General features: G+C 43.6%; 1 protein-coding gene across 3 annotated transcripts in view; it reads right to left on the bottom strand.

Moving 5' to 3' along the window:
• LOC133137904 (oxysterol-binding protein-related protein 10-like) overlaps positions 1-17,824 on the bottom strand; it is a 57,936-nt gene that overhangs the window by 3,042 nt on the left and 37,070 nt on the right. For all 3 annotated transcript variants that reach the window (XM_061256313.1, XM_061256311.1, XM_061256312.1), the window contains 5 exons: positions 8,554-8,700; positions 7,494-7,953; positions 2,448-2,634; positions 2,031-2,213; positions 236-389 (listed from right to left, as the gene is read on the bottom strand). In XM_061256313.1, coding sequence (XP_061112297.1) covers positions 236-389; positions 2,031-2,213; positions 2,448-2,634; positions 7,494-7,953; positions 8,554-8,700 — 1,131 coding nt within the window. The remainder of the gene's footprint in view (positions 1-235; positions 390-2,030; positions 2,214-2,447; positions 2,635-7,493; positions 7,954-8,553; positions 8,701-17,824) is intronic.

The following is a 17,824-nucleotide window of genomic DNA, read 5'->3' as shown; positions in this document are numbered from 1 at the left end:
TACCTGGCCACAGTTATAGTCAACAAGAACTACATTCACCCTCTACTCACACTATTTCAGGGTTATCCAAGTGAAATAAATGATGAATGCACCAATAGAACCAAGTCTAACCCAAGGCTAAGTCAAATCACCTGCAAGTCGCTTTGGATAAAAATATTTCCAATAAAAAATGAAATGGCGTCTCATTGGTAATTGGGGGCTTGTGAGGCTGTGTGTGGGGGCGGAGGGGCCTCACCTCTTTGGTGAAGTATGTGGGTTTCCAGGGCGTGTTGCTGGCGAGCCGCTGCTTCTCCTCCTCCCGCTGCCTCTCCTCCAGACAGTGCTTATGCTCCGTGGCCATGTCGATGTTCCCCTCCTTCAGCGCCATGGTAACCTTCTGCCACAGCCGCCTATCACAAATTACACAGATTACACACAAACGTGGGAGGGAGGGACAGATACACTCGCTGAGCACTTTATTAGGCATTTATTAGACTTATTTTTTCTTCTGCTGCTGTAGCCTATCCACTTAGAGGTTTGATGCATTGTGTTTTCAGAGATGCTCTTCGGCTCTTTATTAACAAGGCATTTTTGCGCACACTACTGCTCAAAAGATGTTTTTTAGTTTCCTCTGCAAACTCTAGAGACTGTTGTGTGTGAAAATCCCAGGAAATCAGGAGTTTGAGATATTCAAACCACCCTGTCCGTCACCAACAATCATTCCACGGTCAAAGTCACTTAGATTAATTGGAACAATTTACACCTCGCACACATCCGCCCACACACCCATGCATGCACGCACACACAAACACACGCACGCATGCACAATAGAAACTCATCCCAGGAACACAATACATATTACATACACACAGAAAAACATGACATCACTCAATACATGCATCACACACTAACAGGGCTGTCTCATATCGCAGAATATACAGAATGCAAATGGACTTACAATCTTTAAAACAACCAATCACAGTGTCACCACCTGCTGCCCAACAAACTGGTAACAAACTAAAAACGCTAGCCTCATCAGCTCAGGGATTCAGCACTGTCCTTCTTCAGCAATGAAATGCTCAGACGTAACACCGCTCTTCAAATGTCACCATTCCTCCTCTCATCCCTCCATTTATCTCTTTCACTTGAAGAACAGCTCCTCCATTTCATTTTGTGCTGGCGTGAACTGTCCTGTTCACTCTGAGGGAACGGTCTTAAAACCAGCCTAAGAGGATCCTGTCTGGGTCAGAACAACCTGAAAGATATTTTAAAGGAAGCACAGTGCCAAAAAGCTGACCTACAGCACACTGTGTTCGCACTGGGTAAACCGTCTTCTCTACTTTAGAGTCATAATTTGCGAGTGATACTCATCGAACACGCAGTAGCTTATGTTTTAACGGGGAATGTTTCTCTCGTTAGGGATTTCTGCCTTTTCATCTATAGTTGTCTTTGTCTTTTTATGTTTTCTTGAAATAATCTTCACTCTGGGGGTTCTGACCAGCAACAAGAATGCCAATAGTATACACGCAGTTAGTGGTTAATGGTAGCACAGTTAAGTCATGAGTCTTTTCTTGATCATTTTATGCCTTTGTAAATGTATAAACATTTTTTGGTAATGATTTGTATTGCCTCTATTTTCAGGAGGCATTCTTGGTACATAATTTAGCAGCACAAAAGCCTCGCATTTCGATTCTATAGAATGCACAGTAACGCAGTAGAGTTGTAATGCTGCACATTAAAGGCATCATTTTCATGTAGGAAATTAACTGTTTTCAGGGGAGAAGGTTTTGCAGGGTCAAATGGTGTTACAAAAGATTAGTTCTGGTAGCTGGTTGAGCAGTTCAACATGGTTTGACAAGCTTGTGAGCTCAAGCTATATTTTGAGACAGCTGGTAGCTGGTAATTTCAAGCTGGTCAAGCTGGATTTTACACCAAGGTATAGTTCTGAGGTGTGAAAATGACAGTGCAGTTTTTCAGTTTGTGATTTTCCTCTTATTAACGTTCAGGCCTCCACTGAAGAATTGAGCACAACATGGCGTACAGCATCTCACCTCGACTCAGATCTTCCCTGCTTCTCCACCGGTCGGAGCTTCTTCCTGAAGACTGGCAGTTTGCCAGTGTCAATCACTTTGGTCTCTCCACTGCTATAGGTGAACTCCAGCGTTCCGTTCCACTCCCCCTGGGCCTTGCACACGATTGTATTGGTGGGGTTGTGTTTCACCTCAGCTGTCACCCTGTCAGACATCACAGAGCCCAGGGTTCAGATCCACAGAACAAAGCAATAACACACCGTCTTTACGGATAGGATTTTAATGTACGGTCTAGCAGACGAGCTCCAGATTAGCATAATATTAGCATACAAATGAATCTTCAAAAAAGATATATATATATAATAATATATATAAATAAAACACACACACATATATACACTCACACACACTCTCACACTCTCACACGCACAGCCCCACCTGTGTACCTTCCCTCCATAGAAAGGCTTGGTGTGGAATGTGACAGTGGCAGAGTAACCACTCTTAGCACAGTTGATGAAGACTTTGCCACCCAGCTCCACCCAGGGCACGGTGAGGATGGAGCGGGCGTAGGCACTGGGCAGGGTGAAGACATACTCCTCGTCATGCTCCAGAAGGCATAGGACCCCTGAAAGCCAAAGGGTCACCGGTCAGAGGTGATCTGTTAACATTCTCCTCTCACACCGTATTCAAATGTGTGAAAATCTACAGTACATCTTTAACCGGTAACTCATACTTTTTATTTGCATTTATTACATTACATTATTACATTAATGGCATTTGGCAGATGCTCTTTTCCAGAGTGACAGACAGTTGATTAGACTAAGCAGGAGACATTCCTCCCCTGGAGCAATGCAGGGTTAAGGGCCTTGCTCAAGGGCCCAATGGCTGTGGCTACACCGGGATTAGAACCACTGACCTTGGGTGTCCCAGTCATTTACCTTAACCACTATGCTACAGGCCACCATGTATGTAATGTACGTAACCAGTTTAACCAATTTAAGCATAAATGCTTATCCTTATATGGGTTAGTGACAAATAAGGGATTCCAGTTTATAAATATTTATATTTAGTTATTTCTAAAATCTTATTGCAAGCAAATATAATTTATCTATTTTAATTTAGAATCATATAACAACATCAATCACAAATGTCATAAGGGAAAACTATTTTTATAAAATAAAATAAAATATTTATTTTGTTTCTTTTATTACCACCCAATAACCGCAATTACTTCAAGGTGAAATCTCAACAAGTATGTAGTGCTCATGAAATCTATTGAAGTGCTCATGTATTCCTATTGAATTTATCAAAACTGCACTTGCTGTAGAGTACAAATGTGTTCAAGTCAAAACCTGTTCTGAAAAAAAGCTGAAAAGTGGATCAAATCTGGAAAATGTCCTAAAAACCTTTGAAGTACATGACACCATACTGTTCTTGTGCTGTCAAATCAATTTAAATCATGCATTTTTACGACAAAAAAATCTGTTATCCAGCCTGATTGAAATTGTTATCTGGCATGATTGACTCATATTCGAAAGCTTTGACCTTGTGTCTTCTGTACTGAAAGTATACAATGAGAACATTTCACATCTTACAAAGACTGAGTACAAATGATATACATATTATAAAGGCTCTATAATGCTGCTGGGTTTTACTGGGGCTAGTTTAACTTGATGTACTTTAACACTACGCCACATAGTTGCCAGCCAGTTGTTTGCCATCTGCCAATCAAATGGTTTGCAAATTCATTGTCAATCACAGGATTTATATTCCATGATCAGCAATTCACACAGTTAAGTCAACTCCGCATCTGCACATTTCCTATTTGGCAGCTGCTCTTTTTGAAACGCAATTACTTAGTGTACATCCACACACGAGTAATCCCCTAAACAAGTGGTTTGCATAAGAAATTAATTAAAAATTGAATTTATTGTATATGAATAATAGTCCCAATTAACTAAAAGGGACTTTAAATTCCTTTTCAAATACATGCAGGTCTTCAAGCAAGACCACTCCATAAATTACCTTTAATGAAGAATACAGGAAATTGACTGATACATTATTTGCCATTTGCTCCACACTATTTCAGATTAAATCTCAAATGTATGTAATTTTGTTTTTTTAACATGAAATTAACTAAAGTTGAATCAAAACCCCAAGAAATATATCATTGGTAAGTTGAAAATAAAAGCAGTTCTTTGCAGTTTCTTATTTTAGCTATTTTTTATTTCATTTTTGGAGATGATATTTATGCAGACACCAATATTATACATTCTACAACCTCCTCCAATCTAACTTGGTTATGAATTTCTTCTCAATAACATTTCTATACCAAACTTGAATTTTGCCATTTTTAATTCCTTAAACTACTCAAACACCACATAACAACTTGCTTGTAAATTGTTCCGTACAAAAAAACCCGAATATTGTGTGACAAGTTGATCAGATACAAAACTGTACTTGAACCATACAATATATTTTTGTATACTGTATATTTACATATAGTAGTGATCATTTAGTACATTTGTATAGCATCTCTCCTGCATACTTTCTGAATATTTATCCAGAAACATTTTCTGGATAAAAATGAAGTATTTCCCCAGCACCAAGCCTGTGCTCTACAGAGAGAGCTTCTCTTATGGTGATGCTGGCTCCACAGCTCTATCTGTGCAAGATGTGAGGGTGTGAGCTAGTGACACAGCTGTGGGAGAAAAACACCCATGACTCACCGAAGCCTGGAAGGGCTCATAAGTGATCCCCTACAGATGTGTGGGGGGAAAACGTTACTAAAGCCGGCTCATTACTCCATCTAAGAGCCCAATTACACACAATACTCATTAGAGCGAGAAAAAAAAAAAGACGGGTCAGGAAAACGGCTACCATGTGGTTCGGGGCTTCAAGGCTCATTAAGACAATTGAGATAATTATTGGTTGCTTAGCTTTTCTTTTTTCTTTTTCTTTTTACTGCTGCGTAGGGGTACTGGAGGAGCCAACTAAGAAAAACAACTTGACTGATACAGTAGATCGGTTGAATACTGTTATGTTGGTTTTTTTGCTGTGTGATCGCAAAGTCTCCTCATAAAGAACTTCTTTAGCTGCTTCCCACAGGAAGTATGACTGCCTCTAAACATGACTCCAGGTCATAAAGACTCTTGAGCATTGGCTAGACTTCACATACAATGGTTTGCCTCGCTCTTCTCTTCCATGTAGCCATTTAAATTTAAATAAAAAAATAAAAAAATAAAAAAGGTACTTTTGAAAGGACTTGTATGGTTCTATTCTTCACAATTCTTCACACTGAATTCTGGTAGTTTTGGCTTAGGTACACAATAAATCACTTTCATGTTCTGCAGTACCTTTTTAGTACCAGTATACCATCCAAACCCGACATTGCACTAGAAGTATTTTCCAGGACAACCAATTGTTTTCCAGGATACGTTGGCAATTTTGTAATTTTCCATGACTTTTCCATGATTGGAAAACTGCATCAAAAACTTTCAGGTTTTCCAGGATGCGTGAGAAACCAGTGCCAGGTGACATCTGCCTACCAGCGAGTCACAGGTACACACCATAGATGTCACCACTAGATTCTATTGTGAGCTTCTACCCACATGTGCCATTTTTATTTTTAACATTTACATTTACAAGCACCACTATTTTATGGCATTTGCTTCTCTTTTTGTTTGCTGAACTATTTCATATAAATTACCCAAAGTGATGTAGGTTGCTGTGGTTGGGACCATGTGACCGGAATAACAGATAATTTAGAAAAATGTCTTTTGGTGTTACTATGACCAAAAAAAGAAAAATGTATTATTTTCCGTACTAAACAGAGGCTCACCACGGCTGTCGTGACAAACCGGTGGCGTCACGGGTCACGAGTGAATGGGATGTCACAGAACACGCAGAGAGCCAGCCAGCCGTCGTGTGTTACCCGCCAGCGCAAAACAAACACCTTTCACACGCCCCCTTTCCCCCGGTGGCTCCTCTCATCGACGTGAACTTCAGCGCCCAGTACAACTGGGAAGCACGAGACTTGTTCGGTCAATATGAATCAATACGTCAATACATGAAACAAGTGTCTGCTCTGCCGGTTTGTTTGACAAAAGTGGGACGTGCGTGTTGCGTGCAGCAGCTGTGTTTCGTAAGGCAGGCCAATGGCCTCACCGTATCCAACACAGCTTCACACTCAACACCAACATGACGCTACTGCGTTAATAACAGGTCCAGTGTTTGCACAAACAAGCAGTGCCACTGAATGTAACAGAAATCTACAAATGAACATTAAGTCCTCTCAGGCCACCGTGTGGCTCAGTCAATAAAGGCACAAATGCATTTTTTTTTATTTGCCGTCCAATGTGGGGCTGGGCATATCCAAATCCCAATCCAATGTCCTATTATCTGCAACCACAGCCTTGTTCATGCATGAACCCCACTGCAAATTAGCTGACTACAGTTAATCTCGCAGAGTGGAGTCTGAGGAAGACCATTCCGATGTGGCTTTCACCCTTCTATCAAATCTGACCCATTTTCAAGTCAAGATGTGTGATAAATACCATCTAGTTTTTTGTATTGGAACAAGGCTTCATGATATTCTCATAACAGCTATATAAACACAACAAACAATTGTCACCATTTTATTCAATTCTGAAAGCCTAGACACCCTACCCACAGGAACAGTTATTTTTTTGCAGTATGTACTCCCAATAAGGAACAAGATATTTCTTGCAGAATATGGATACTGACACTGACACACACACACACACACACACTACAATGAACTTGAGTGTTAACACACAGACACACACTAAATAAGAACGAGACACGTCATCTTCAATGGTAAAGAGATTCTTCAAAGATAATCCTGTATCTGGTATTGTCTGGTTGTTATTGGAATATGATTGTTTAGGGTTTCTCAGACCTTTTCCCCGTCACTGTGGTGTGGCAGGAGACCCACAGTGGGGGTTGTGAGGGAGTTTATTATTTTTCGCATTAGAAATGGATACTCATGGTGGGACTATGGACTGCCTTGACAGCCTTGACTCCATGCCCTTTTGTTCATGTTCATGTTTGTTCATGTTCTATGTCAATCTATAGAAGAAAAACATTTTTCTTTACCTTTGTTCTGACAGATGGTCCACATGAACGCATATAAACCATATGACACATGTCACTATGGTTCATAATGTGAAGTTATAAAATAAAATAAAAAATAAAAAACACACAAGCAATTTATTTGAGGAAAGTGTGTTCTAATATTTGTCCTTAATAGACAGCTAACATAATTGCCCCTTGCCTTCACTATTGGAAATATAACGAGTAAATTTAGACTTATTTTCCTGAAAATTAGTAGTATATTGTAAGGCAAATGTTTGGGAACCATAAAATAATTAAAATGTGATTGTATGGTTATGAATGGTTATGGTTGTGAAAGCCTTCTCTCCTCCCTCAGCGCTCCCCCACCCCCACACAGGCCCGCCCTACCTTCGCCCACCATGGACACTCCGATGGACATGCCCATGAACTTGCTCTTGGTCCACACGTGGGCGTTGACGCACACGCGCCTCTCCTGGCACTCGCAGTAGAAGCCGGAGACGGGCGGGTGGTGCGACACCTGCTCGGCCACGAAGCGCACCCTGTAGCAGCCGGCGGGGTCCCGGGCCCCGGGGCCCGAGTTGTGAGTCCTGGGGGGCCGGACGCGGTCTCTGGGCACCTCCCAGGAGCAGTGGAAGGTCTCGCCCAGCACGGGGTTGTAGGGCTTCTTGGCCACGGCGCCTTTGCGGCCCTCGTGGAAGGCGGTCATGTAGTACTCCACAAAGCTGACGATGCGGTCCTCGGGGCTGCTGGCCGCCGTGACGGACAGGAACATGTCCGGGTGCGCCATGAAGTTCGCGTACATCTCCAGCAGGGAGCGCTGCTCCAGGATGAACGTGGGCAGTACCACCTGCGTGGAAAACGGGAGAAAAGGAGCGTTAAGGAACATTAGGTTAACACAGAACATTGGACTGAGACTATAGTCAGAGTGGGCATATTGACCTGGACTGTGCCACTTTGCCAGTGGAGGGGAAGCTTACCGGCTATGACTCATCGAAAAACTGCAGAATACATTAAATTAGGAAGACAAATATCAATGGTTTGATTCGGACATATACTTATAATTTCTCTGGTAAAACAGCCATTATTGTAATTCAATTGGGATGGTACTTTCTGTAAGGGATTTTTAAAACTTAATCGCCATGACCCGATTAGTTGCAATCTTGGGTCTCAGTCTATGGGTCAATTTATCTTCATTTATATGACAGCTGTGCCATAAATTGTCATAAGTGTAGCACTGCAATAATCTGCTTTACTAAAGAATCTACTAAATAGAGATCTCCATGTATACTACATGATATTGTGTATTGCGTGTACTATAAAACATCCACATTAAAGCAATGGTGTTGGCGAGTTCAGAATACTTATTTGTTTATGTCCAAATGTATTTATGCCCACGCGCTCACGCACGCACGCACACACACACACACAGACACACACACACACGCACCCTGGTGAGGTCCATGCCCAGTTTGAGCTGCGACAGCAGGTGCAGGATGACACTCCGCTGGTCGTCCATCACGCCTAGGTCCTCCTCCTCGTTGTCCTCTGTGTCCGTCACCTCCTCACTGGGGCTGAAGGCCTCCACGCCAGGGTGCTGGAACAACAGGAGAACCTCTGTGAGCAGGGGGGAGGCGCAGGATAGAGACCTCCCGGGGGGACTGCCATATCATGTCCCAGGTCTGCGTGGTTCATTAATCACAGGACACCTTCAACACTGGGTAATATAGCCCATTATGCATGATGGCAAATCAAGTAAGCATTGGAGGTTCAGGCAGAATGAAATGACTGGAAGCATACGTCTTCTAAACAGCCTTGGATACATTACAGACCATTTGCACATAGAGGAGGAATACAGTTCAGTCCTGAACCTGCACGTGAACTGACTGTTCAAGGTTCACTGTACAGTAGATTGTAAAGCAGACCTGGGTTCAAATAGTATTGTTTTGGATTCATATACTTTTCTGCATTTTACTAAGCTTGCTCAATGTATGTGAACAAATTAAATAATCAACAGAGCACAGAAAAGTATTTGAATCCAAATCAAATACGATTTGAACCCAGGACAGACATAAAGCGAGTCCAGGCTAATGCTGCATTGGGAGACTGAACAGAGTCTACACAGAGACACACTCAGTAAATTCATCTTTAAGTAAACAATGGGAAGGCATAAACCTGCACACAATTAGCTTACACAAAGACTAGCTCACCTCATCTTTAACCTCAAAAATCAAATCAAATCAAAATTAAACCAGTCAATACTTCCGAACACGCAGAGGAGAAATGTTACCTAACATCAGCACATATTTAACATCCCCACAATATTAAACGCACCTGCACGGAGTGTGGTGGAAGCAGCGTATACGTCAGCGTTAAGCTGGCAGGAAAACGTAAACTGGGTTAAGGCAGCGAACGCATTAGATTTCCCCCGCTGTAAAGCAGGCAGAAGCCTGCATTGTTCCTTATGCATAATGCAAGCATGTGTTCTGCAAACAGTCACTCTCAGGCCTGGGGCCTTGGGCAGAAAGCCATCCCCCTCTCCCTCTCCCTCTCCCTCTCCCTCTCCCTCTCCATCTCCCTCACTCTCTCCCTCTCCCTCTCTCTCTCTCCCTCTCTCTCCCGCATCAAAATCATACAACCAAAGTCACACAGCAACCCAACAAAGGGCATCATTAAGTAGGATTTTTTTTTTTTTTACACCAGCTACTGAATATTTTGAAGAAAATCGTGGAATGCATATCCATCTTCTTCCCTCTCCCGACCGCACGAGGAGGAGGAGGAGGAGGAGGACGTGGAGGAGGAGGAGGAGGAGCGTGTTCCCCGGAGCACCGGGAGCACCGGGAGCTCTCCGGCCGCGTGCCTGCGATCTGGCAGCGGGATCGGTTCATCACGAGGCGCCCGTCTTTTCCCCCCTTCCTGTCTTTTCACCTGAATATTTCATGGTGCGCGAGGCGGCGTGACTCTCCGGCTCCCTCCCCCCACACCGCGGGCCCGGGGATCGCACCCGGAGCGCTCGCGGGCCTGGGTGAAGGCCGCTATAAATAGAGCGGAGGGCTGCTTGCGTTCGCCCCATGCAAACTAATTAAACAGCCAGAGAGCGGTGCCTATGTGTGCCGGAGCTTCCTCGAGTCTGCAGAATACAGCAACCTCCTTTCATGCCAACAACCCCGACTGACAAAAAAAAAGAGCAAAGCGGTTTATTAGCCACACTTTAACTGGCGTAATTGACACCCAGGGCCACGGGCGAGAACACCAGCAGCTCTCAATGACTCAGAACATGTTACACATCACAGAACAATCCTCAACTATTAGCCTGGGTAACGGAGCTGGTGCTGTATAGGAATAGGGTGTTTAGACGCACATCTGGCGTTCGGCGAGAACGGGACTCCCATCTGGTGTGGACGCGGTCCTATCTGGCCGAGACAAAGGCCGGCAAATCGAATTGCCGTGCGAACGGTCACGTTGCTCTCTGACAGAGTCGATACTCCCATCGCAAGCCCCTGTCAGCGTGGTTTCCGTTCCAGCCGTTAAACACAAAGCAATACACCCCGCAGGGCTGGTCAATACATTATGAAAATAAAGGTTTTCATTGGACGATAAAAAGAAACAAAGGCTCCATATGTCAGTGATTATCAGTGGCAGCAATGCCAATGAAGAGTTGTGCACAACTTCTGGAAGAAAAATGCGGGGTTCGATTCACTTGCATGGTCTGAAAACCTTGAAATAACAAATGACAGCAACACAGTCCAACAGCTTTTTGCAAATGTCAAACAATTCAGCAATACTTCACGGAGCCAAGAAACAAAACAAGACAAAAAAAAAAAACATGGTATGAAGCAGAGGAGTCAACAGAGCAAGTCTACATCCCAGCCAGCTTACAAACACATGTCAACAACAACAAACAACCTCACTCAATGTTCTGACACTGGCTTCAAAGGAGGCTAACACTCAAGCCCTGAGTGAGTCACAGATCATAGGTCACGTGCATCAGGAAGTTTCCATTAGTGCCCTTACCTTTCTGCTTCCGCTCCCCCCCCCCCCCACCCCCACACCAGAGAACCCTACTTACACTGCTTCCCTGAGGGGAGCTGGGCTTGCCCTGAGTCCAGCTGGACCTCATCTCCTGCGGGAGACGCGCTGGGGTACGTGGGCCGTGCGGAGAGACTGGTCAGCAGGGTGTAGGAGGGCTGTGCTGGCTGAAACTAGCTGACTGTGCTGGCTAAAGCGACCCGACTGTGCTTCCAGAGGCTGGGAGGCTGTGCTGCTGCTGCTGCCTGCTGCACTTCAGAGTGGGACAATTCCCAGCGATGCGGACGATTCCCACCTCCTCTCCAGCCTTCACATTTTCACAACCTCCCCCCCCTGTACCCACCACCACCAACCCAACCCCCACCCCCACCAGCCCCCACCCAGCCTGCCTGCCTCCCTCTCTCTCTCTGTCACATGATGCAGAGGATCAGACTTAATATCCAGCAGCCTGGTGACTCCAGAGACACCCTCACCTCTGCTACAGGAGCTGGTGGGCGGCTTTCAGATGGTTTCCCTGGCTCTCTCTCTCTCTCTCGCTCTTTCAATAACTCTTCTTCTCACTTTCATTCTCTCACATTTCATCTGTCATTCTCTCTCCCTCTTATTACCTCTATCCTAACTTCTCTCTCTCCCTCCCTCCCTCTTCATTAGGAAAAGGTCTGTCATTTTTATTTTTATTTTTTTTACATCAAAGCCAGGAAGCCAGGACTTTTCTATCGCTCTCCTTCATTACCCCTATCCCAGACTTTCTCTTTCCAGGCTGTTCTCTCCCTCCATTGCTCCCTCCCTCTTCATCAGGAGTCTGCTAATTTATTTATTATGTCAAAGCCAAGAAGTTAACTTCCCTTACCCAGGAATCCCTCACCTCTGTTTTACCAGTTGTAATGTACTGTGAAGCTGTACTGAGCGCAGGGAGTTTATGCAATATCAGTGTGCTGGTGGTTTGGTTTGTGTCCACAATGTGCTGTGTTATCATATCTGTGGGGTCCTTCAGTGAAACACACTGTCATGCAAAAGTTCTGCTGGGAAACTGCCTGTGCATATAGGTATATTTATTTTTTCACACATCAACAGCATCTCGGCTATTAAGCACATAGAGATCTTGTCTGGATATTCATCATAAATATTTTACACATTTTTGTAAAAAAAACGTTGTTTTCACATTGAGTACTCAACACATTGAGTATTATAAGAGAGTACTTCATAAAGAAAGTACTTACCAAGCACCATAAGTCAAAGGCTAAATGATTAAGTCCTTGGTGATTGCATTTTAAGCTGCTCTGTTTAACTTGAGCCTTGTGACATTTTTCTCCAAATTCATGGCCAGAAACACTGACCCAGAAGCTGCCAGTTTCTCAAACACAGACAGGTGATTAATGAATCCACCAGGTGGAAGTTATGCCAAAAGTAGGCCATTTCCCAAAGCAGGAGGACTACAAAACCACCATGTTCTCATCACACCATCCTGTCAACACCATATCATTCTATTGCGTTGTGCTGAAATAGCTTTATAACCGCAATATAATCCATTGTCAAATTCATCAAATAGGCCCTAGTCCTTTTCTTTTCTCTTAGCACTTGAAATTGTACTTCCCTCTAGGGTCTTTAAGCGCACTTGTTCCTGGTGGTGGGTATGCACTTTGCACTGTGTTGTACGTCACTCTGGATAAGAGCGTCAGATGCCAATAATGTGATGTAATATCCCCAAGTGATCCTTTTGCAGAGCCCACGTTCAATGTCTATTATACGACCACTGCAGCAAAATACGTTACAGAATAGACTGATTTTATATCAACTGCAAACAACCTACAGCATATCCCACTGCCCCTCATACATTTCATATTTCATGAAAGGTTTGATGGATTGCTTCAATCACGGTTGCAGAATGACTAGTGGATTCAAGAAGGTCCTCAGCAATTGCCCTGCATTCAAGCAGATCTGCCCCCATGAAAAAACCAGAATAAACGTCCTCCACCTTTCTCCTGTGTTCTAGAAAGAAAACACAAGATAAAAGAATCCATGTTCTACTGTAGAGTTCTGGGATGTCAAAGGCTTTCTCTCAGAAACGCTCTCATCTTTTCCCACGAGCATAGGGGAGTTAAACAGTACTCGGGACATAATTTGAATCGTTTTAACAGGCAGGCTGTATCTGCACAATATTCATATATTCACAAATCTCTCTCCTGGTTCCTCTATGCTCTTGTCTTTGTTCACCACAGGGAACAAAGACTCCCTTTTTAACTACAATATGGGAACAAGCTTTTCAGCCTTTCGCAGTCAAAGACTTTGAAAGTGGAATGTGAAATTGTGTGCATCTCATTGGCTAAGTGTCTGTGTGGTCACAGCACCTGGCTCTACGTAGGAATGGCTTCGATTGAACATTTCTGTACCACCGGCCTACAGGAGTAGAGGGTCCGGACACAGCCGGTGAGGACGTTAAATCTCTCCATCGCTCTCCATCTATCGCTCTCCACCTCTCTCTCCACCTTGCGACATGGGGGGCGACATGGCTCAGGCAGTAAGAGCAGTTGTCTGGCAGTCGCAGGGTTGCCGGCTCGATCCCCCGCCCGGGCTGTGTCGAAGTGTCCCTGAGCAAGACACCTAACCCCCAAATGCTCCTGATGAGCTGGTCGGTGCCTTGCATGGCAGCCAATCGCCGTCGGTGTGTGAGTGTGTGTATGAATGGGTGAATGAGAAGCATCAATTGTACAGTGCTTTGGATAAAGGCGCTATATAAATGCCAACCATTTACAATTTATCTCTCCATCTCTCTCCATTCCATGCTCTTAAGGACAGGAGCAGAAAAGACAGGAAAGGAGGGAGGAGAGAGGAAAAAGAGGGTGAGGACACAGAGTGGGTGTGTGATGTAGAGATTATGTTAATTATGTTAATAAAAGCCAACCATGAGCCTAAGGCAGCATGGTGAACGGGAGCACTGTACAGCGCAATATTATTCTCTGTGGCATAGTGACGTGTACTAAACGTTTTTAACGAAAACACAGAAGCAAGGCATATAATAACGTGTACTACACCAACATGTGAGTCGAAATAACTATTGCTGGATTATCCCTATTTTCATGAGACATGCAAAGCCAAGAAAGTTTTGTTTCAACCCAAAACAGAAAGATAAATATAAACATCAATGCGTATATGTTTGAACAAAAAGCGGGGAGTTAATGGCATTCTTCATTGTTTGAGAACTTGTTTTCTTCTGGGGAGCTGTTCCTGTGTGCTCTTAAATCAGACCACTCCCGATACACATTTGAAGCAGAGACATCAGCTCCTATAAATGAGATGAACACAAAGCTTTCATCTTGACAGTCGTAACTCCGGCGACTAACTGTGACTCACCGTGGCGTAGTGACTCAGAGCGCTTTAGGTGTCAATGAAACAGTTCAGCACCATGAACAGCGTACTGTCGGCCACTGTTACCCGGCAGAGGCCAATTTTTCCTACTCTGAGATTCTGCTTCAAGTCTTTTCTCTCATTCCAGCTCTCTCTCTCCCCCTCTCCCTCAGTAGATACAAAATTGACGCAAAACTGGCAGTGGCATCAAAGAGCCTTGTTGAAAATCAGAACAGAATAACAAAAAGATCTGCCTCTACTATTCTGAGCACCAAGCAGATGTGTCAGTGCTACCACAACAAATAAACAATTCATTTGCCGTTTCAATAAATCAGTCAAATGCATACTGCATTGTTCCCAGAACCGTCAAATAAATCTCTCAAGGAAGCAACAGAGATCTTAGAGAGATAAAAATGAAAGCCATTAGACACGTTTATAATTATTAGGTATAACCAACTAGAGTAGAGAACCAAGAGAGACACCTGTGTGGGATCAATGGAAAAGCATAGAAATCTAAGGCACTCATCTGTTATACTGTTCTCTAACACTAGCCACATCATTACCATCATCGTCATCATCAAAGTACTTGCCAGACATATTTTTGACAACTACTTGTGGAAACAATAACATATAATACCTCTGAGTGAGTCACAGGAAATGTTCCCCTGTGTGCTGCTCCAGAACAGACCAGGCCCACTGCACCTAGCTGTTAGACCACACTCCTTAACTGGCATCGAGCCACGCTCGCAAGCGATGCCTTTCACAGCACCAGCCACACGCTCACACAGCCTCTAAACACACAGAGCAGGGCAGGCTCAAACACAGGAAACCTCACCGTCTCTCTTCCTTCAGACACACCCAACACATTTATCCCTCAAATAACACATACAACACTCCATTGCTCCATATAAAACCTGTTTCCGGAAAGATTTTCACAGCCTGAGATGTGCTAGACCCAGCAACAGGCTGACTATCCTTTCAGCTATGCTATGGCGTCCATTAGCACACTTCCTAGAAGTGAAACTTTTCTCATATCACATATTCCATGACTCTTCCATGCGATTGGATTATCGTAAACTGAGAATTATACGGGGTCATAAATATGTTGTTTATAGGGCATTAAACACACGTGTTAAGTTTTATACAAAACACTGTTTCAAAGTATGTAAAAATGCATCTGTAATGTAATATGTATGTACAAAGTTGTATCTGCTTGGAGCTCATTCACTTCGGAATCTTTGAAGCTCAATATCTCAAATCTCTCAGAACGCAGATGGAACCTTCTAGTTTTCAGCTCACGTTATCACAGATGCAATCTGGGTAAAATCACAGGCGCAATAGTGCAGCCCTGGCTTCTGCTACGTATGTTAAGCAAAACACAGGATTAATATCACACAGTTCTGGGAAACTATTACACTGCAATAGCACAACTCCACTGTGCGCTAGATGTCAAGCCTGGAAATATGAAAATACATTAAGATAGAATGCATGATACATTTGATTATTTCTTTCACTGTATAATTTTACTTATCCACAAATTACAGCACCATTGTTGCTGCGCTACGCAGTAGCGAATGCTAGAGAGGGCCCAGGAGACAGATTCCTCCTTCTGCATGCTAGTGAACCTCCTCTGTCACGCTCCGAGGTCCTCAAACAATACATCATCATTCAGCTCATTTCTATTATTTCCCTTTCGCTGGAGCTGATGGGAGGTATTCTTAGTTGCATTTCTAGTGTTGTCACTTCCTCTGGGGACAGAGAGAATCGATGCTCTGCAAAACTGAGTGACATGTTTTATAACAGAGGACAGGGTGTGGATTCTTCATCGAGGAGACCACTGTGACTCCCTGCTTGTGAAACTTTGCCATATTTATTATCATTATCAGTGATTTTAACGATTACTTCGGGCACATGAAAATAACAATATTCAACAGGCATCCACCAAATCAGGTTCAATTACTCAATATGTCAGTGAAAGGCCCTTGATTGTAAAGTAATGTGACCTGATCCACATCACTACCGTTGTCCAGAAGAGAGCAATAACGCTCTTTGCTGATCTTTAGTGACCCCTGCTGGCAAATTGGGGGAACACAGATAAATGTATGTGTACATTTAGTCTCTTCAAATGTATTATCTATTCTGCGTGCAGTACACTTTGACACAATGCCTATAGAACAATATGCCAGCAACCAGGGATGGATCCAGACAGCGGAGAAATGGCTGTCTGACATAACATAATTGCCTCCGTAACTTCTGCTTTGACATAGGCCAACTGGCCAAAGGCTTTGCACTATTAAAAGACTTGTAATATATCCCAGAATACCAAAGATGTTTCTTTATGTAGCTTTTTTAAAAATGTTGTTTAACCTAAAACTTTTTTATTTAAACGAAATCAACTGAGTCATCTTTCGGTTATGAGATATGGACTGGCACAGGAGTGGCAGTAGTTTAGCGTAGTGAACTGTAAAGGGACAGAACAATGTCAGCTTCTGGCAGAGCAGCATCGCAAATGGCCAAACTGATGAAATTAGCACAACCGCAAGTAGCCTACTCCCTCTCTCCCCCGCACATCTTCCATCCGTCTTCCCCCAGCAGAGATAGCCCTGGCGTCCCGCCAGACGAGATAACAAAAGCGCTTTGACTTGCAGGGAACATATTTACGGACTCCGTAAAGAACCGATGTTAGCAACTTGTTTCGCCGTTTTTCATTTTGCGCAGGACAACCCACAGATAAGAATCCAACGAATTGCTCTGTCATGGCTTGCATTGATAAGTTGTGTAATGACAGTATCTCGGAACTGTGGTTCAGATAACAAAGACCGCATGCCTCGCTAAATGCCTCGCTCCCCAAGTGAGTGAGTTTTTCGCAAGGGAAGGCTAGCTGCTTAACTCTACCGCCCGAACCAAAAGCCTCAATGAATACAAGGCCGATTTAAATTTATTCAAAATTCGGGAAGGCCTATCCTCCCCATTACATACGCCGCCAATGGCGATGACGCACGTGGCGGTCACATGATTGGCTGTGTTAATCGGATGGTAAACTCGTAACATGAAGTTGGCAGATTTTGGCAGAGGACTTGGAATTTCTGGCCTATTATGAATATTAATGAAGGAATTACAAAATAACCATAGCTACCGTGCCAACACAATCCCCACGAGAACTCCCTGGATTAAGGAAATACACCGGATGCAAGGAATGGTGTTTATAGAGGATACTGTACAATATGCAGTGTGTGCCTCTTTTATTGCTTTGTTTTCTTATTCTTCAGCTAACAACTTGAAAACTGGAAAAGAAATGCGTGAGTTGGATGCGCAGTATAAAAAATAAAAACATCGTTTTTTGGGTT

The sequence above is a fragment of the Conger conger genome, chromosome 9 (genome assembly GCF_963514075.1).
Source record: "Conger conger chromosome 9, fConCon1.1, whole genome shotgun sequence".
NCBI classification, from domain to species: Eukaryota; Metazoa; Chordata; class Actinopteri; order Anguilliformes; family Congridae; genus Conger; species Conger conger.
Note: the sequence above shows the minus strand (reverse complement) of the source record. Positions and strands in the feature narration are given on the sequence as shown.